Genomic DNA, 21,275 nt, shown 5'->3' with positions numbered 1-21,275 from the left:
GTGCTGACAAGGCTGGAAAAGTAGGTGCCTCTTCGATTTCTGAAATCGGCCCTCGTGGTCTCTGAGCAGCCCAGCTTTTGAGAAAGCAAGCCTCTTCGATTTCTGAGATCGGCCTTTGTGGTCTTTGAGCAGCCCTGCTTTTGAGAAAGCAAACACCTCTTCGATTTCTGAGATCGACCCTCGTGGTCTCTGAGCAGCCCAGCTTTTGAGAAAGCAAACGCCTCTTCGATTTCTGAGCAGGCGCCTCTTCGATTTCTGAAGCTTCGTCGAGTGCAGATTTTTATAGGGGCTGACATTAAGTTCCAAAGCACACTTGAATATCCACCAGTAGAAGCTCCATTCTTGCACTTCTAAGATCTTGATTTGTCCGACCTCTTCTCTCTTCAACACCTTTGAAAATGTCTGGCCCCTCCGACCGTCGTTTTGACTTGAACCTTGTTGAAGAGGCAGCCCCGCCTTCTCCAGACAACATATGGCGCCCATCCTTCGTCTCCCCTACTGGTCCTCTTACCGTTGGGGATTCCGTGATGAAGAATGATATGACCGCTGCGGTAGTGGCCAGGAACCTTCTCACTCCCAAAGATAACAGACTACTTTCCAAACGGTCTGATGAGTTGTCTGTTAAGGATTCTCTGGCTCTCAGTGTTCAGTGTGCAGGTTCTGTGTCTAATATGGCCCAACGCCTATTTGCTCGAACCCGCCAAGTTGAATCATTGGCGGCTGAAGTGATGAGTCTCAAACAGGAGATTAGAGGGCTCAAGCATGAGAATAAACAGTTGCACCGGCTCGCACATGACTATGCTACAAACATGAAGAGGAAGCTTGACCAGATGAAGGAATCTGATGGTCAGGTTTTACTTGATCATCAGAGATTTGTGGGTTTGTTCCAAAGGCATTTATTGCCTTCGTCTTCTGGGGCTGTATCGCGTAATGAAGCTCCAAATGATCAATCTCTGATGCCTCCTCCTTCTAGGGTTTTGTCCAGTACTGAGGCTCCGAATGATCCCCCTCCGGTGCCTTCTCTTTCTGGGGCTCTACCGACTGCTGAAACTTCTCCTAAGCAACCTTTGTGAAGGCTCCCTCTTGTTTGTTTATTTTGACTCAAGTATATGTACATATTTGTAACTTATCGGGGATATTAATAAATAAGCTTTCCTTCATTTCAACGTATTGTGTTAAATACACCAAAGCCTTCTTCGCTAAGTTCTTTGAATTTTCTTTTGTTGAAGCTTGTATGTTGAAGCTTTGTGAGTGGAGCATATAGGTTGAGGTAGTGTTCCCTTAATTTCCCGAGTGAGGAAAACTTCTCGGTTGGAGACTTGGAAAATCCAAGTCACTGAGTGGGATCGGCTATATGAATCTTAGAACGCCATTGTGTTCTGTCCTGTGTCATGTCCTCCGTTAGATCCAAGTACTCTAAGTCTTTTCTTAGGGTCTCTTCCAAAGTTTTCCTAGGTCTTCCTCTGCTCCTTCGGCCCTGAACCTCTGTCCCATAGTCGCATCTTCTAATCGGAGCATCAGTAGGCCTTCTTTGCACATGTCCAAACCACCGTAACCGATTTTCTCTCATCTTTCCTTCAATTTCGGCTACTCCTACTTTACCCCGGATATCCTCATTCCTAATCTTATCCTTTCTCGTGTGCCCACACATCCAACGAAGCATCCTCATCTCCGCTACACCCATTTTGTGTACATGTTGATGCTTCACCGCCCAACATTCTGTGCCATACAGCATCTCCGGCCTTATTGCCGTCCTATAAAATTTTCCCTTGAGCTTCAGTGGCATACGGCGGTCACACAACACGCCGGATGCACTCTTCCACTTCATCCATCCAGCTTGTATTCTATGGTTGAGATCTCCATCTAATTCTCCGTTCTTTTGCAAGATAGATCCTAGGTAACGAAAACGGTCGCTCTTTGGTATTTCTTGATCTCCGATCCTCACCCCTAACTCGTTTTGGCCTCCATTTGCACTGAACTTGCACTCCATATATTCTGTCTTTGATCGGCTTAGGCGAAGACCTTTAGATTCCAACACTTCTCTCCAAAGGTTAAGCTTTGCATTTACCCCTTCCTGAGTTTCATCTATCAACACTATATCGTCTGCGAAAAGCATACACCAAGGAATATCACCTTGAATATGTCCTGTTAACTCATCCATTACCAACGCAAAAAGGTAAGGACTTAAGGATGAGCCTTGATGTAATCCTACAGTTATGGGAAAGCTTTCGGTTTGTCCTTCATGAGTTCTTACGGCAGTCTTTGCTCCTTCATACATATCCTGTATAGCTTGGATATATGCTACTCGTACTCCTTTCTTCTCTAAAATCCTCCAAAGAATGTCTCTTGGGACCCTATCATACGCTTTTTCCAAATCTATAAAGACCATGTGTAAATCCTTTTTCCCATCTCTATATCTTTCCATCAATCTTCGTAAGAGATAGATTGCCTCCATGGTTGAGCGCCCTGGCATGAACCCGAATTGGTTGTCCGAAACCCGTGTCTCTTGCCTCAATCTATGCTCAATGACTCTCTCCCAGAGCTTCATTGTATGACTCATTAGCTTAATTCCCCTATAGTTCATGCAATTTTGTACATCGCCCTTATTCTTGTAGATAGGCACCAAAGTGCTCATTCGCCACTCATTCGGCATCTTCTTCGTTTTCAAAATCCTATTGAAAAGGTCAGTGAGCCATGTTATACATGTCTCTCCCAAAACTTTCCACACTTCGATTGGTATATCGTCTGGGCCTACTGCTTTTCTATGCTTCATCTTCTTCAAAGCTACACCCACTTCTTCCTTCCGGATTCTACGATAAAAAGAGTAGTTTCTACACTCTTCTGAGTTACTCAACTCCCCTAAAGAAGCACTCCTTTCATGTCCTTCATTGAAAAGATTATGAAAATAACCTTTCCATCTGTCTTTAACCGCGTTCTCTGTAGCAAGAACCTTTCCATCCTCATCCTTGATGCACCTCACTTGGTTTAGGTCCTTTGTCTTCTTTTCCCTTGCTCTAGCTAGTTTATAGATATCCAACTCTCCTTCTTTGGTATCTAGTCGCTTATACATATCGTCATAAGCCGCTAACTTAGCTTCTCTCACAGCTTTCTTCGCCTCTTGCTTCGCTTTTCTATACCTTTCACCATTTTCATCGGTCCTATCCTTGTATAAGGCTTTACAACATTCCTTCTTAGCCTTCACCTTTGCTTGTACCTCCTCATTCCACCACCAAGATTCCTTTTGGTGTGGGGCAAAGCCCTTGGACTCTCCTAATACCTCTTTTGCTACTTTTCGGATACAACTAGCCATGGAATCCCACATTTGGTTAGCTTCCCCCTCTCTATCCCACACACACTGGGTGATTACTTTCTCTTTGAAAATGTCTTGTTTTTCTTCTTTTAGATTCCACCATCTAGTCCTTGGGCACTTCCAAGTCTTGTTCTTTTTTCTCACTCTTTTGATATGTACATCCATCACCAACAAGCGATGTTGATTAGTCACGCTCTCTCCTGGTATAACTTTGCAATCCTTACAAGTTATACGATCCCCTTTCCTCATTAGAAGAAAATCTATTTGTGTTTTTGACGACCCACTCTTGTAGGTGATCACATGTTCTTCTCTCTTCTTAAAGAAGGTGTTGGCTAAGAAGAGATCATATGCCATTGCAAAATCCAAGATAGCTTCTCCATCCTCGTTTCTCTCCCCAAAACCATGGCCACCATGAAAACCTCCATAGTTGCCTGTCTCCTTGCCCACGTGTCCATTTAAATCTCCTCCTATAAATAACTTCTCCGTCTGAGCAATTCCTTGCACCAAGTCTCCAAGGTCTTCCCAAAATTTCTCCTTCGAACTCGTATCCAACCCTACTTGAGGTGCGTACGCACTAATCACATTGATAAGTTCTTGTCCTATTACAATCTTGATTGCCATGATTCTATCTCCTACCCTCTTGACATCTACAACATCTTGTGTCAAGGTCTTGTCCACGATGATGCCAACACCGTTTCTCGTTCTATTTGTGCCCGAATACCATAGTTTAAACCCTGAGTTTTCTAGATCCTTTGCCTTACGACCAACCCACTTAGTTTCTTGTAGGCACATAATATTTATCCTTCTCCTCACCATAACTTCTACTACTTCCATAGATTTTCCCGTCAAGGTTCCTATATTCCACGTTCCTAAACGCATTTTGCTCTCTTGAACTCTACCCTTCTGTCCTAGTTTCTTCACCCTTCCCCGTCCAATAGGATCAAAGTACTTCTTTTGTGTGTCCCGTGTAAAGTTGATAGGAGCATATGCTCCCAAACAACTTTGAGTGGAGTCGTTCGAAAAGAAGTTTCTATAGCCCCCTTGCTCATTTAACACTGTATCCGGGTGCCGATGGAGATACAGCGACCCTTGCTCACTTATCACTGTGCTCAGGCCACACAGCGCGCCACTTACGGGTGACGCCCTAGCTTTAGCGCGATTTCGTTCTGGAATCCTTTTTTTTTTGTCATTTTTTCGTCTATGACTTTTAAAAATTTTAATGAGCGTATCTCATTCATCGACTCTATATGCCTTCATTAATTTATAAATAGATGCTAAAATGACAGATGAATTGACTTGTAGGTGAAGGACCAAGCCTGTCAACTTGCACTTAGTTATTGCAGTGATTGCTATATAAATAGTGGAACTCAAGTCTCAAGTTTCATCAAGCCTCCCACAACCAATTGTATATCACATGGAAACCTTATTAGACCATTCCAGCATGCATAATAAACAAGATGATCACCGGCAGCTTCCTTATGAGATTGTGGAGGAAATTCTGCTGCAACTGCCGATGAAGTCCCTCCTTCGTTTCAGAAGCGTATGCAAGCCATGGCTTGCTCTCATCTCCGACCCAAAATTTGTCAAGTCACACCTCCTTATCCGCTCTACCAAACAAGATGTCGATGACCATGATTGTGATCATGATCATGATGCTCATGGCAAAACTACATCGTCAAGAGCACGACTCATGCTCTCCACTTTGCCCCTCCTTCAGTCCGTCCACGTACATATTCTCAATACCACTACTATTGATGCACCTGCAACGGCACCCTTGCCATCCCCTGGCGACGGTGAAGCAGAACCTATAGCAGAAGCAAAGGCAGAAACAGAAACAAAAGAAGAAGCAGCTGGCACAACTAGTGCTAATACTACTACTAAGGTTGTGGAGGAGGAGCATGAGTACCCTGTGACAATGAGGCGGCCTGTCGAAGACATGAAGATTGTCGGCTCTTGTAACGGCCTTGTGTGTTTGGTGCTTGCCTCGGAAGATATGATGATTTATAATCCATCCACCAGGCACGTTCATGCAGCCCCAAAGTTGATGACAATCTCCGATAAGGATTACTTCTATGGCTTCGGTTACGATTTGTGCAAGGACGATTATAAAATAGTAAGGGCCACTTCTTCAAGTAAGGCTGGCATTTTCGCCACCCAACTTGACATTTATTCTTTGAAGAACAATACATGGAAAGCCAGAGCCGAAACCCTACCTTTTTACTTTCTGTTCAACGTGGTCGGAACTTTACTCAACGAGGCTCTCCACTGGGCAGTTCGCCGTGGAAAGACTACCGATCAAGTTGCCGCAGACGGTGATGATGAGAGGCCTTTCTCAATTGTTTCTTTCGATATAACGGAGGAGACGTACCGGCAAGTTCCCCTACCGGGCGACGGGGACAAAAAATTCTCGTTCTATGGTTTGGGGGTTTTAGGAGGGCGGATGAGTATGCTCCACAGCCCTCATGGGTCTGATTATCAGGTGTGGTTAATGAATGAGTATGGGGTCAAGGCATCTTGGTCTATTTTCACTACCATTCCGCAGAAGATGGATTCTGAATACCTAGGGCTGATGTCACTTCTGAGTATTTTGAGCAACGGTGAAATTCTAATCCTCTTGCATCAAAGGAAACTAGTCATTTACAATCCGGCAGACAGAAAGTTTCGAACCGTATTCTCCGGAGATGTACACTCTTCTCAAGTGGCTTTGTACATGGAGAGCCTTGTTTCACCCACCATGAAATACTCCATGATCAGCTAGTTGATCATATTATCACCTACTTAATTAAAGACAATCATCAGTAATCACAAGGATGAAAGAAAGAAGAAGATCAGGCTATTTAATATAATTTGTATCTTCCTCATTATTTCACTTCCAACGTTGCCTGGATTGTATGCTTATGAGTTGAATTTCATTTTAGAGAACTTTCATTTAGCTCAATGGAGGACTTGTAAAATAGAGATTCTCTTAAACATGTCCAAAAGCCCAATAGACATCACCTTTTAATACTGTTACTTTTTAATCATACAATTGGGTTGTATTGTAATTGAAGATGTAAAATAGAGATTCTCTTAAACATGTCCAAAAGCCCAATAGACATCACCTTCTAATAGTGTTACTTTTTAATCATACAATTGCGTTGTATTGTGATTGAAGAAAGTTGAAGTTTAAAGATAAAAATTAATTGATAATGTAGAGAGTATCTTGCCACTTAGTACTATTTAGTGGTATTCCTATTCAGTTGCAAGTTAAAGGTCTTAAGTTCAATTCTTGTCAAAGGTGAATTTAAACCACATTATTGTTAGTCTATGTGAGGCTAAGCCGACCCTCTCCTCCTCCTAGTATAGATAATATCGTCTTTTAAAAATATATATATATATATATATATATAATATTATTTGTTAAAAAAAATATAGATAATATCATCTGTTAAAAAAAAAAAAAAATATATATATATATATATATATATATATATGTAATATTGTTTGTTAAAAAAAAACAGGTTAATCTCAGTTTACTACCCCAAAGTTTATTGGTTTTCAACATTTCGTACATCAAGTTTTTTTCGTCTCAAAATGCTACCTAAAGTCATAATTATGGGACAATTTCATACTTCTGTTAAGCTGTCTATTAAAATAAACGTTAACTTGTGACGTGGCGCCTACGTGAATAGTGACTGGACACCATGTGAAAATTAAAAAATTTTAAATAAAAAACAAAAAAATTTAGAAGTTTGAAATTTAAAAACCTAAAAGCTAAAAAATATTTTAGCAGAATCCACACCCCAATAAAAAACCCAATCCCAGATTTCCTTCGAAACCCTACAACAGCCCCGTCGTGAAGTCGTCGATCGCCCTCGTGAAATCGCCGTTCCCATCGGACAGCAGCAGCACCTCGTTGCAGATCACACAGCTCGCATCGAGGTAGGAGAGGGTCGCTTGCCGTCGAGGTAGGAGAGGGTCGCTTCGGGACGCTTGTCGCAGACGGCGATGGTGGCGGAGATGGATTTGAAGGGGGCGGTGAAGAAGCGGATGAGGGGAGTGTAAGAGATTTTGGAGGAGAAGGATTTGGGTGAGAAGAGAGATGTTTTGGGTGCGGCAGCGGTTGTGATGGTGGAGAAAACGAGGGATTTGGGGGCTCTGAGGAGCCTTGAGATTGTAAGGGAGGCTGCCATTATGGTGGTTTGAGCTTTAGAGTGAGAGGGTGAGACTATGTGAGGGAGATAGGAGAAAGAGAGTAGATTTGGTGGCGGCTGAGGCTGGAAGTGTTGTGACACAGGGGAGGGTTCGTTTTGATGGGTGAGGAGATAGAAAACTCCGCCGGAGCCCGATTGAGGTACCGATTGCTGATTTCAAAGATGGCCGAGACATGGAGGCGACGACTGGTCAACGAATTTGGCCACGATTTTTTTATGACGAATTTGAGTTTATGTCAAACATGGTTTAATTTAATTTATGGGATGTGGGTTCTTGGATTAATTGGTGTGTTGATTTTCTACAAATTGTTTGCAGTTTAATAATTGAAAAACATGAGCAACAGAAGAAGAAGAAAGGATAGGAAAGATGGAGGACTGCCAGGCTCGGGACGACGACTTCAATTTTTTTTTATTTTTTTTTTAAATCTTATTAAAAAATTTATTTTTCACATGGCGCTAGTCACGGTCCATGCAGACATCACGTCACAGCTTAACGCCTATTTTAACAGACAACTTAACGGAAGTATGAAATTGTTCTATAATTATTACTTTAGAAGAAAGGATAGGAAAGATGGAGGACTGCCAGGCTCGGGACGACGACTTCAATTTTTTTTTTTTTTTTTTAAATCTTATTAAAAAATTTATTTTTCACATGGCGCTAGTCACAGTCCATGCAGACATCACGTCACAGCTTAACGCCTATTTTAACAGACAACTTAACGGAAGTATGAAATTGTTCTATAATTATTACTTTAGGTATCATTTTGAGACGAAAAAAACTTGATGTATGAAATGTTGAAAATCAAGAAATTTTAGGATAGTAAATCTTTTTAAGCACATGCAATAGGTCCCTTCTTTTCATTTTGTGGGATTCACACTGTCAACACGTCATTCACGAGTGATGAAATTTTAAGCATAATACGTGGACAATACAATTTAAGTGACATAAAGGACATATGACTGTTTGGTTTCACAAATTAATTATATGATGAAACCTCAACTTTATTTCGTAATAATAAGTTTTCTGCACAACCAAATTAATTATAAAACGTGGTGTGAATTAAAATGCAGTAACCAAAATATCCCAAGTCGCGTCTGTTAAAGAAAAAGGTAAAGATGTAGTAAAAATCCAAGTCGTCTGTTTAAGCCAATTTGATAACATCCCTTTCTTTTCCAGCATAATACAACGAATTCAATTCAACTCACATGAAGGTTTCCAACCTTCTTCTCTCCTCTTTCTTCCTGTTTTCAAAATTTGAAGAATATTCTAAGTCAACATATAAATTCAATAATTATCGAAAATTCAAACAAAATTGAATGGATATAAAAATTTCTATTAAAATAATTAAATAAACTCACGGGCAGGAGTTTAAAAAAGAAGTACAGGCATGGAGTATAACTGTAAAACGGTGAACAAAAGAAAGAATGACGAAGGAAAACAACCATTTGAACTGCTTTTGTAAGGGAAACAACCATTTGAACTGCTTTTGGAAACAAACATAGGAAATAAAATTAAAACTGCTTGTTTAAATGCATAACTACTCAGTTTAGAGATAAATAGCAAGGATGTTCGCATGTTGCTGCCAGTTTTAAAACCGTATAAAACATGTAAAAGAGTTTTAACTAAATAAATAGATATCTACTGAGGGACAAAATACGTGTCCAATGGTGGAGTACTATTTACATAGATGTGAAAATTTATTTGCAACCTTATTTACAATGAGGAACCGAATAGTCCAAAGACAGTAATATTTACATACGTGAGTAACAAAGTAGGTGTCTAAGGGTGGGGTTCTGCGTTAGGTAGAACCTTCTTCTTTCTTATTACATGTAAATTTTCTTTTGACTGTTACATTACAGATTGGAAAAATGGAAGTTGTTAATGTAAATAAATGACAGTCTTTTGTCTCTCAAATCCTATGTTTGTACTCCAAAATTATCCACAAAAAAAAAAAAAATGAAACCTACGTGCATATAATGTTGTAAACTCAACAGTTGATATGTTTGTTCACACAACTTATGGCACTAATTAAAAGTGGTGTACCAACCACAATGACAAAGTAAAGAAACTTAAACAAATGAATAGTATATGTTGTGAAGAGGCTGCAAAACTTGCAATAGTCAATCGAAGGAGTACCATTCAAGATTCTCATCTATGGATACCCACTCGTCTAATAAAGCGGGCATAGAACTACAGAAACCTTTGAATAATTTTCACCAAGCGAAAAGATTTACACTGTTTTCAATAGCGGTTGTTTTTTTTTAAGGGAACTTTAATAAAAAGCTTCCGGTACTATTCACTTTAACGAAAAACCAAATTTTTACACTCCTATTCACTTTACCCTTTATTTTGTCTTTATCGTTAAAACTCAAAGTTTTCAAGCCATTTTCATTAGTTTTCTTTTTTTTTAATCTTTTAATCTTTTTTTATTTTTATCATGAAGATAACTTTCATTAAAATAAAAATTAGTACAAGGTCAAAAAAGAGACGGGTAAACAACTACAAAGAAAGTAAAAAGCCCAAGCAAAATAAGAGTAACAACCCAAAATACAACAGGAAATCCACATAAACTTAGGCCCGAAGGCCGCTGAAAACAAACAATAAAAAACCCTAATCTTCAGCAACAAAGACCATATCGCCGCCGCCGTCACATCCTTAGAGGAAACCAAACTCCGAACCGAGAAAATAGACACCAAATTCAAGTCCCATTCACGAACCCCTGCAAAAATATACAAACAAAGTAACATATGGGAAGAAGGTGAGTCTAAGGGAGTGTGTAACATACCCAACACTAGGCCTCGATGGGGTTCAGGATGCCGGTTGGGGGACGGGAAGTGAGGGAGGGAAGTGGATCTGATATCCAATTTGTGATCAGAGCCTGTTAATCCGAGCACATGGTGGTATGGGGATGAGGTATCACATCTGAAAAGGGAGGAAGAGAAATTAAAAGACAGAAAGTAGTAAAAGCAGGTGAAAAACGCCGAATAAGGGGCATGAAGCCCATGATAGTTGAGACTCGGCTCAAGGAAAACTGAGATTAACCTCAGGGAAGAATTGAAAAATAAAAAGGTAGGGAGAAAACTAGAAAAGGTGAAGAAAGAGGAGGAGGGAGGCTGGGAGGGGGAGGAAAAAATAAGAGAACTTGAGAAAACTTAGGAGGAAACAAAGAAGGGAGAGAGAAGGAAGGATGCCTCCGGCACCCAAGCCAAAGGCTAGGGTCGGTGGCGAAGCTGCTGGGAAATTATTTCAAATAGAGAATTTTAGAGAGAAAAAGTAGTACACTTTTTAGAGGAAGCTGTTGCTTCTATATATATTGAAACTTAAAAGATGACCAAAACACTGACATAAATTGAAGGGACCCAAGTCAGTGGGATTGAACGTTTTGAAGTAATCTCTTGATGAGGCTGCTCCATCTCCATATACTGAAGTTAGAATGACCAAACTACCCCCAAATCATGTCCGATGATCTGGATTGAAGCATGCAAAAGAGTCATTATCCCAACCCACGACACAGCCCACTTGGGGCCTAAACGCAGCAGCCCAAACCCGTTTGTTTTTGGTGATGAAGGACCTAAACGCAGAAACCCAATGACAAAACCGTGAATAATTCAAAATCAACTCCTTAATGAATAGTGCAATTTCATCTCCAACTTTATACTATAGTAATTATCATCTTCTACTTTTTTAATTTTTTTTTTCTTTTCAAATTGATGTGTTCAGTTATGTTTTTCTTAACCGTGTTGTCGTCAATTTTTTCTTTGTTTTTCGATGACCTCTAATCAAATGAAAATTTTGTGATCATCCTCTGGTATTAGATAATTTAGATTATTCGTCACTTTGCACAAACGATGTCGGCAAAAAACAGATGTAGCAAATTAATTAAAAGACGTCTTCATCATTCATCAGGACATGGACATGTAACCCTGTGCTGACACCAGCGCTCACATCACACGCTTGTGTTGACACCAGCGCTGACAAAATCGTATGTGAGTAAGGACTGAGCCTATTACCATCACTTTACCATTATTCATATATATAAAAAAAAAAAAATATATATATATATATATATATATATATATATATATATATGTCTCATATCCTCTCCCAGTATATGTATCTAAATTTCTCATCTTCAATTAATATTTCTGGTTTTTCTCTAATTTTAGGAGACAGAGAGTTAGAGAGAGAGAGAGAGGTGAAAGAAGTTAATTAATTAGTAGATTAAGGAATGGCAGGAAATTATGGTAATGATCGTGAACGTGAAGAGGGGGAAGTGATCAGGAACCAGCAAGTGCTGGCCAGAGATTACATCGGTGCGATCCCCAAGGAGTCGGACATGTACTTGAACACAAGCAACATTAAACTCAAGGTGCCTGCAGCAGATGAATATGCTGGCGCCATTTTGGTGAAGAATCTCTATTTGTCGTGTGATCCCTACATGCGAGGCGTTAAGCACAGAGATGCCTCTACTAATGCCCAGGATCGCATTGTTTTCTTTGCCGCCGACCAAGTGAGTAATCACGTTACTTGCTTAATTTTTGAACCAACTATATTATCTATACTATAAGAGTGGAGGGTTAGCTTAGCCTCATAACGGATTAGTAATAATGTAATTCGAATTCGTATTTGGCAAGAATCGAACCTAAGACCTTTTAACTTATAAATGAAGAGGAATATCACTAGATCGTAGTACTAAGTGATCATTCGCTTAATTAAACATTGCTTTTCTTTTTCTTATTACGGAACTAATTAATATTCCTTTAAACGTTCTACCAGCCAATCGTTGGATATGGAGTTTGTAAAGTTGTAGATTCTAAGCATCCTGACTTCAAGGCAGGTGATTTAGTTTGGGGCATCACAAAATGGGAGGAGTACACTCTCATCACTAACACTGAAAGTTTCTTCAAAATCCACCACACCGATGTGCCCCTTTCCTACTACACTGGAATTCTCGGTACGTGTACATGTAATTCACTCATTCAGTTTTATGGTACTTGTAACTCTACTAATGACGCCTTTATATAGGTATGCCTGGCATGACTGCTTATGCTGGTTTCTACGAAGTTTGTAAACCTAAGAAAGGAGAAAAAGTGTACATCTCATCCGCTTTTGGAGCTGTTGGTCAGATCGTAGGCCAATTTGCCAAACTCATGGGTTGTTATGTTGTTGGAAGTGCTGGAAGTCAAGAAAAGGTGCCGAGTCTGCCGACCCTAATCTAATCCACTTAGTTATTTAATCACAAGTTATCTTTTGAATACGCGCTTGCGTAATTTTTTTATCTATTTGAGCTGCATATATATATATATATATATGGTTACTAATTACATTCAGTACTTGTGCTTATTATTCTCCAATATTTAGGTTGATATGTTGAAAAAGAAGTTTGGATTTGATGAGGCTTTCAATTATAAGGAAGAGCCTGACTTGAATACGGCTTTGAAAAGGTTGGTTTTTACGATAAACAATGACACAAATAATTAAGGACTGCACTCATCATGCACATATTAAACTAATAACAGAAGTTAATAACTGACAAATTAGTCAATTATTCATGTTGATGTGTGGTAGGTATTTCCCAGAAGGCATTGACATTTACTGGGAGAACGTTGGGGGCAAAATGCTCGATGCAGTGCTCATGAACATGAGACTTCATGGCCGCATTGCCGTGTGCGGGATGATTTCACAATACAATATCGAGGAGCATGAAGGAGTCCACAATTTAATGCATCTGATTTACAAGCGAGTTCGTATGGAAGGTTTTTTTGTGTTTGATTACTACCACCTGTATCCCAAGTTCTTGGATCTTGTGGTGCCCTACATCCGAGAAAACAAGATCACTTATGTGGAAGACATGACTCAAGGCCTTGAGAATGGTCCTGCATCCCTCGTTGGCCTTTTCTCCGGCCGTAATGCCGGAAAAGGAGTTGTTCTTGTTGCTCGCGACTAATCTCTATATAATTCCTAAATCTAATTTTTCCACGAGTTGTGTTATTGTTAGTAAATTTGGTTCAATTTCAATCAGCTGTTTGTTGTATTTACTTGATTTTGTTTAATGAGTGTTGATGTTTCCTGCTTAATGGGAAACAAAAAGTGTCATTGTGTTTGTTGGTAATCATACTCGTGCAACTTTGAACACCTTTTACTTTCCCTAGATAGTTTATTTTTAAAGGAAAATTTTAGCAATGTCTCTCAATTTTAACCCAAGCGATGATCCCTCAACTTTTATTTTTTTTTTTTTTTTGAGAACCTCGGCGGTACGAGGGAATTTTATTGATAAGAAAAAAGAAGATACACCTATTTCTGTGACTATTCATCTCTCAACTTGTTAAAATGTGCAAGTATGATAATTTCCGTCTACTCAGTCAATATTTCCGTTAAACCCAGTCATGTGTGTGGCACGTGTAAGGGCAAATAAGGAAACATAATTTCACAAGGGTTGAAGTCGATGGAACGGAGGGAGCAAAGGGGGCTGGAGGTTACGAAGAAAAACATCCCCAATTGAAACTTCCTCCGTGCCCAATTGAAACTTCCTCCATGCCAAATCTCATATACTAGTGCATTAAAGCCTTATCCTCTTCCACACTACATCGATCGTCCATACCCTCTTCGAATCCACCAATATTTTGCAGAAAACTAGTCAGTTTTTGTTGTCGTTTTCCTTCACTAAAAGCTGATTATTGCCATACATGGTGCGAATTTGAAGAATATGAGATTGGCCATGAAGGAAGTTTAAATTGGTGACGGAGGAAGTTTCAATTGGAGATGTTTCCTTCCAAGTTCCAATCAATTGGAGATGTTTCCTTCCAAGTTCCAACCACCAGCTCCCTATGCATACATTCGATCGACTTCGACCCTTGCGAAATTATGTTTCCTTCTTAGCCTTTACACGTGCCACGCACGTGACAAGTTTAACGAAAATATTGACGGAATGGACGGAAATACTTGCGCATTTTGACAAGTTAAAGAATCAATAATCACAAAAATAAAATTAAATGACTATTGCTGTGAGTTAATATTAGTAACCTTTGCTAAGATTTCCTTGAAAAGAAAAAAACGAAGAAACTTGTGATATTGAATCAGCAAAATGGTTGGAATGGAAATGTCTCGACTCTCCTCGTGGATTCGCGGACTTAATTTGTTCTCATCTCACACGTGTCAGGAATATAATCACACAGCGTCTCCGGGCTAAGAGCGCTGCATTACGCCATGGCCTACGTGCAGTCTACCCCCTATAAACCACCGCTTCCGAATCCATCGACTTGGAATCAACCATTGAGGCAGCAGCAGCACTGCTCATTTCGCCCTCCGCCTACAGAGAGAGTTAGTAAAAAGAGAGACAAGGAAAAGAAAACAGCAATAATCGATCCAATGGCGGCGAGTACAGAGGGAGTGATCAGCAACAAGCAGGTGCTACTGAAATACTATGTGACCGGCTTCCCCAAAGAATCTGACATGCAACTCATCACCGCCACCACCAAGCTCAAGCTTCCAGAAGGTTCCATAGGGGTTCTGGTGAAGAACCTCTACTTGTCCTGCGACCCTTATACGAGATTCCGCATGACCAAGCCTGAACCTGGCGCCGGTTATGTCGATTCCTTCAAACCCGGTTCGGTCAGTCACTACATCTATATTATCTTATCTCTCTCTATTTATTTTATTATTTTAGTGTAATTTCTTCTTTTTAACTATCTGCCTCTACAGCCCTCAGTAATACGGCGTGAGAGGTCTTGGATCTATTATCGTCTTTGAACATTATTATTGCTAGCACGAGGCTTGATTCACTATTTCACCTTTCAACGTAGATAATATTATTTGTTTAAAAAAAGTAAATAAAAAACTATCTGCTTCTACAGTCTGTGCCTGCCTTAATAATAAAAAACTATCTGCTTCTATATTCACTTCCTTGTGATCTATCATGTAATACTAGACTAGTATTAATTAATGTGGCTATTAATCACGTCGGATGGTTAGCCTCATTTTTAGAAGTCCCTTGACCCTCGGAAAGTGGCAAGCCCTGTTAGCTTGGGTCACTCTTTTTGTTGATGTTGGGATATTGAAATGCTGTACTTTCTCTTTATATACCGTTGGATATTGAAATGCTGGTATGGCAGCCTATAGGCGGATATGGAGTTGCCAAAGTTTTGGAATCCGGGGATCCCAAGTTTAAGCCAGGCGACTTCATTTGGGGAATGACCGGGTGGGAAGAGTACAGTGTTATCACTGCAACAGAGTCTTTGTTTAAGATTCAGCACACTGATGTGCCACTCTCTTACTATACTGGAATTCTTGGTATGTTGCTATATATTGGCTATTGCTATCTCCCCGCCTTTGGATTTATTTCTTTTAAAAATTGCTCTGCCACAAGCAGCTATCTCAAGTCTTGTGTCTTTTATGATGGTGCTTGAGTTATATGGCTTTGTAATGCATCCTATATTTAGTTGATGCTCAACGCTCATCTAACGTATTCATTTTTTGTAGGTATGCCTGGAATGACTGCTTATGCTGGTTTTTATGAGGTCTGCAATCCTAAGAAGGGAGAGACGGTCTTCGTTTCAGCAGCATCTGGAGCAGTAGGTCAGCTTGTTGGCCAATTTGCAAAGTTGTTGGGTTGCTATGTTGTTGGAAGTGCCGGAAGCAAAGAAAAGGTGAGTATGGTCGATTTCAACTATGTCTTAGTTGGCATTTCTGTGATTGTGACTCAATCGGATAATTATTCTTGGTTTAGAAACGTGTGTTTAGTGATCGATGTGTGCCAAATTGGCGACTGGGAAAATTTTAACTCTAGAGTAAGGGGAAAATAAGAGAACTTATTGGCAAGTACAGATATTGGTGACCCTTTATCTTTATAATCAAGCGGGTAAAATTCAGCTTTGACCTGTTTTGAACCTGCTGCCTCATCTGGTTGGCAAAATGTTCGTATCATATGACACCGCAAGCATATGCTACGTAGTAAATTATGGAGAAATGTGCATCTTTGAGCTTTTTCGTCTCATTCCTACAGTTTTCCGTATTGTGAATGACAATGTTTTAACCAGTCTTGCCATATTTTAACATATTATATCATTTCTGAGTTCAGGTTGATCTGTTGAATAACAAGTTGGGGTTTGACAATGCTTTCAATTATAAAGAAGAGCCTGATTTGGATGCAGCTTTAAAAAGGCCAGTAGATATGTGTTGAACAGAATCAAACTATTATTTTAAAGCTTTTACTTGTGTTTTAATTACGAGGGAAAAGTCCAATAAAGGCATTAGCAATCTCTAATTTAGTCTAATGTGTGATTTGCTTGCCAGATATTTTCCTGAGGGTATTGACATATACTTTGAAAATGTCGGGGGAAAGATGCTTGATGCAGTGCTACAAAACATGAGGGTCAATGGCCGGATTGCAGTTTGTGGGATGATATCGCAGTACACCCTTGACCAGCGGGAAGGTTGTCACAATTTAATATATCTGGTCAGTAAACAGGTTCGCATGCAAGGTTTCACGGTTCTTAGTTACTACCATCTTTACGGGAAGTTTCTTGAAATGGTTCTGCCGGCCATAAAAGAAGGGAAGATAACTTATGTGGAAGATGTAGTGGAAGGCCTTGAGAGCGCTCCAGCTGCTCTGGTAGGGCTCTTTGCCGGCCGCAATGTAGGAAAGCAGGTGGTTGCAGTTTCCCGAGAATGATTTCATCAGACTCTCCATGGCTCCGAAGTCTCAACCTTTAGCCGTATGGTATAACCGTCTACAGTGCAAATGCTTTTCTTATACATTTACAAGTTTATATTTCTACAGGTTTGTGGCAAGCATATTATCCCGACGAATAAATGTCTTTTGATTTGCTTAATAATACGTAATACCAAACCACTAAGGATTTGATAACAAACAATACATACATATTGATTCCCTTGTATTTTGGTCTAATTAGACAACTCATTCCATGTGTGAAGGCTGCCCTTTTAGAAGACAGCTCTACTGAATATTTTCTCCTTTATGCATGTGCCTTATCATTATTCAACTTTTTTAGGACAATAAAATGTAAAATAGTATAGGAAGGGGATCATCGCCCAACCAATACATGGAGAGCCACCCAACAAATGGAGGGATATGTGCATCCCCACTACGTATCGTGTTTCGATCATTGAACTGTTCATCTTTTAAGCCTTCTCTTAAAGATCATCTCTACCAGAAACACCAAAATCCGAAACTATTTGACGGATATACCAAAACGAGTCCGTAGTTCTAACAAGGTCAGTTTTAGTTTAGAAATGAGAGTATTTTGGATTAGAGAATCACTTCTCTCAAAACCATTATTAAGAAGAAGAATAAAAAACATTATTATAATTATTTATGAGAAGTTGCGTGCAAACTGCATATAAAAGTTGAATACATCTCTATTAATTGTTACGCTCAAATCACAAAAACCAACAAAATTACATGAGCAAGCAACAACCAAACTCATGGAATATCTTAAGAATGATCAGCAAAATTTTACAACTATAAAAAGTGCAAACCTCAGTCATCGACCTCCTCTTTAATTTCTCTTTGTAGCTCCTCCTTGTACTCCTCGAAAGTTCCAGGGTAAGGGGTCACCGTGCCATTCTCAACAACCCAAATTTCACTCCTCTCTTCGTTCTCGCACACGCGCGATATCAGCCTAGAATCATGACTCACCAGCACAACTCCACCGGTGAATTCATCAAGTGCATCGGCCAGTGCATCAATACTCTGCATATCCAAATGATTTGTCGGTTCATCCAACAGCAAAATGTGGGGCCTTGACATGGATATTGACGTGAACACAACCCGGGCTTTCTGCCCTCCAGATAATTTTGCAATGGGAGTGAGATGGTTGTGGCTGGGGAGTCCGTATTTTCCAAGCTTTGCACGAACAGCCTCTTGCTTGCTAAGCCCCTCTTGGTCTGGATGAAGCCGGAGAAGGTACTGAACTGGGGTCTCACCCATGGTCAGAAGGTCCACAAAGTGCTGTGAATACCTACCGATCCGCAACTTCTGACTCCTCCGTACTTCACCCTCAGAAGGAACCAAATCACCTGCAAGAAGGTTGAGCAGAGTAGACTTTCCAGCTCCGTTAGGTCCAACAATGGCAACACGAGTCCCCATATCAATACCAACATCAACACCTGACAGCCTGAAATCCTCCCGATTTGGATAACTGAAGCTGACTTCAACAAGTTGCAAAAGTGGAGGAGTAAGCTCTGTAGGTTCAGGAAAGTGGAACTCCACACTGTAATCTCTCCACTTCTTAGGAGCCTCAGCTGGTGCATCATCTTCATCAACTTTTCCCTTGGCCTTGTTCTTTGATGCTTCCTTAGCTGCTGCAGACTTTGCTTTATCCTTGACTTTATCCTGTTGAGCCCGACTTCCACTCCTTTTGGCAGCTTTCATCTGCTTGTCATAAATTTCAAACTTTTTGTTCACCTCTTTGCGACGTTGCTCATAACCAGTTTCAAAATCATCAAAATTTCCACGGTAGATGTGAAGTTTCAGATCATGCAGATGAATAATCTCACTGCAAACTGTGTTAAGGAAATCCCGGTCATGTGAAACAACGACCAAAGTTTTTTTCCAACGGCACAAGTATTCCTCCAACCAGAGAACAGCCCTCAAGTCGAGATGATTGGTGGGTTCATCAAGCAACAAAAGAGTTGGCTGAACAAAAAGTGCCCTTGCCAATGAAATTCTCATCCTCCACCCACCACTGAAGGATTTTGTGGGACGGCCTTGCATATGCTGTGTGAACCCCAACCCAGCAAGAATTTTTGAAGCCTGAGCTTCAGCTGAATCTGATCCCATCAACTGCAATTTCTCATACAATTCAGAGAGCTTCTCTCCTGTATCATCATCAAAACTGTCCTTTTCATCGGCAGAAGCTGAATTCTGCAAATCTGCAACCTCTTTTCGTATTTTGACAAGTTCTTCATTAGCTGAAACAACTGCTTCAAGAGCAGTTCTATCATCACCAACTACCTCCTGCTCAACCAAAAGGACATCAATATTTTTTGGTACTGGAATCTTCCTCCAAGCAAGAAGCTTCAGGAGAGTAGACTTGCCCATTCCATTGGGCCCAACCAAACCATATCTCTTCCCGTGTGTTATCTTCACTGATGCGTTCTTTAGAAGTTCCTTTCCCCGAGCAGACACGGAGAAATTTTCTACAGTTATATCCTTAACATTAGCATCGCCATCTTCACCATCAAGTACCGATGCCCGGCTTCCAATAACAACAGTGAAAGCATCGTGGTCGTCTTTAAGGGCCTCCTTCTTAGCCTGCTCAATGGCATGGGCAGCAAGAAGGTCCTTCTGAGCACGCTTTTTCAACTCTTTCTCTGATATAGACACATCAAGCGGCTTAAATTCTTGCCGCTTTTGTTGATTGGATACATTTACTTCTTGTTGGCCCTCTTCCAACACATCCTCATCTTCTTCATCAGAGAAAGGGAGATCAATACCATCAGTGTAAGATTGACGCTTTGGAGCTGCTTTTGCCTTTGCACTTGAGGAAGTTCCTTTCTTGGGCTTATCGGGTTTCTGGTCCATGCTGGCCAACATTGCAGAGACTGATATTTTCTCTTTTTTCCCATCTTTAGAAGCATCTTTGCCAGTTGACTTAGCCTTCGTGGATGCACCACTCTCCTCTGTCTTCTTTCTTCCCATTGCAGTTATCTAGTTAACAAAAAATGAAAAACCATATCAGCTAACTTTAAAATTACAAGAAAACCAATTAACAAACATAACCCAACTAATTAACGAAAAACCTCACTACCTCAGTCCAACATCCCAAAGGTTCTACCGATGTAGTTTCCACAAAACCAAAAGCTAACATTCAACTTTAAGCCAGTGGCGATTTCTTCGAGTTTTTAGAAAAAAGCCACAACCCGCAATTTCTTGATACATGATTTTCTCTTCAACAAAACAAGTAGGCATTGTTCTGAATCAAGCACATACTCATAGAACTTACATAGTTTGCAGGGATTATGGAAAAGCAATCAACTTTTCCAATTTCTAAAGATGATGCTCTGAATTCAAGTACAACTTAAAAATAAAATTAAGACGCGCCGCATCTGAATTCAATCGGTTGCGGCAAAGAGACAGCTTCGAAATTTAATGACTAATATACAAAATTAATTTCCGACAAATATAAAGAATCCGTCCGGAAAGAAAACGAGTAAAAATTCAATAGACACTCAGCTGTATATTAGCCACGTAAAAATTTGGAAAAATGGGAAAAAGCTGTCAAATTTCAACGCCCATAGTTAGAATAATCCTCGAATGAATTCTCACACAAAATGAATAAAAATATAAATTTAAAAAGACAAAAAGAAAGGTAATAAAAATACCTCAGTTTCTCGAAAGATGAAGCTTTTTCGCTTTCGTCCGACGAAAGATGAAAGCTTGAAGAATTCGACAAAGTAGAAGAAGCAGAAGACGACGATGACGATTAATCTGAATCGAGATTGTAAGCCCTAGCTCCTTCTCCACCAAAGACAATTATCAGGTCGGTGGTACTGGGCCGGGCCTAACTAAGCCCACTTCAAACCCCTAAATTTGTATAAAATATTTGGGTTGTAGCTGCCAGCTGGCACGTCCGAGCTAAGCTGGCGTTGAACAAGACTCGTATCACACACACTAACAACGGAGTCATGCATTTATAGGAAAACAAATATTCAATCCTAAATGCTTTCCTATTTAGACACGTAAACATAATCCCACACGGAAAAGTAGGGAATGAAATGTCCTAAAATCTGGTCCCTTCAAACAATCCAA

At 40.1% G+C, this 21,275-nt stretch overlaps 3 protein-coding genes, 1 long non-coding RNA gene and 1 pseudogene across 6 annotated transcripts; 3 read left to right on the top strand and 2 right to left on the bottom strand.

The window, feature by feature from the left end:
- Window positions 1-4,724: 4,724 nt before the first annotated feature.
- On the top strand, window positions 4,725-6,048 carry LOC126590786 (F-box/kelch-repeat protein At3g23880-like; annotated as a pseudogene).
- Window positions 6,049-10,011: 3,963 nt separating this feature from the next.
- LOC126590914 (uncharacterized) lies at window positions 10,012-10,873 on the bottom strand. The gene is made up of 2 exons (XR_007612195.1): window positions 10,290-10,873; window positions 10,012-10,223 (listed from the first exon to the last, which is right to left on the bottom strand). It is a non-coding gene; the product is annotated as an uncharacterized LOC126590914 (long non-coding RNA).
- Window positions 10,874-11,603: 730 nt separating this feature from the next.
- Window positions 11,604-13,639, top strand: LOC126590805 (2-alkenal reductase (NADP(+)-dependent)-like). 2 transcript variants are annotated; one of them, XM_050256315.1, is made up of 5 exons: window positions 11,604-12,014; window positions 12,281-12,458; window positions 12,530-12,696; window positions 12,866-12,948; window positions 13,073-13,639. In XM_050256315.1, exons 1-5 carry the CDS (start codon window positions 11,733-11,735, stop codon window positions 13,449-13,451), a joined length of 1,089 nt encoding a protein of 362 aa, XP_050112272.1. In that variant the 5' UTR covers window positions 11,604-11,732; the 3' UTR covers window positions 13,452-13,639. The 2 variants fall into 2 exon arrangements, with proteins under 2 accessions (XP_050112272.1, XP_050112278.1); XM_050256321.1 differs by having other exon boundaries at window positions 13,084-13,230.
- A 1,008-nt stretch (window positions 13,640-14,647) lies between these two features.
- Window positions 14,648-17,400, top strand: LOC126590796 (2-alkenal reductase (NADP(+)-dependent)-like). The gene is made up of 5 exons (XM_050256306.1): window positions 14,648-15,115; window positions 15,616-15,793; window positions 15,983-16,149; window positions 16,581-16,663; window positions 16,796-17,400. The coding sequence occupies exons 1-5, from the start codon at window positions 14,711-14,713 to the stop codon at window positions 17,172-17,174; spliced, it is 1,212 nt and encodes a 403-aa protein (XP_050112263.1). The 5' UTR covers window positions 14,648-14,710; the 3' UTR covers window positions 17,175-17,400.
- A 413-nt stretch (window positions 17,401-17,813) lies between these two features.
- On the bottom strand, window positions 17,814-21,151 carry LOC126590750 (ABC transporter F family member 4-like). Of its 2 annotated transcripts, XM_050256256.1 has the most exons (3): window positions 20,849-21,151; window positions 20,275-20,413; window positions 17,814-20,174 (listed from the first exon to the last, which is right to left on the bottom strand). In XM_050256256.1, the coding sequence occupies exons 2-3, from the start codon at window positions 20,332-20,334 to the stop codon at window positions 18,003-18,005; spliced, it is 2,232 nt and encodes a 743-aa protein (XP_050112213.1). In that variant the 5' UTR covers window positions 20,335-20,413; window positions 20,849-21,151; the 3' UTR covers window positions 17,814-18,002. The 2 variants fall into 2 exon arrangements, with proteins under 2 accessions (XP_050112213.1, XP_050112220.1); XM_050256263.1 differs by lacking the exon at window positions 20,275-20,413.
- Between the last annotated feature and the right edge of the window lie 124 nt (window positions 21,152-21,275).

The sequence above is a fragment of the Malus sylvestris genome, chromosome 2, assembly GCF_916048215.2.
Source record: "Malus sylvestris chromosome 2, drMalSylv7.2, whole genome shotgun sequence".
Taxonomy (NCBI): Eukaryota; Viridiplantae; Streptophyta; class Magnoliopsida; order Rosales; family Rosaceae; genus Malus; species Malus sylvestris.
This window is presented reverse-complemented; position numbering and strand designations above follow the sequence as displayed.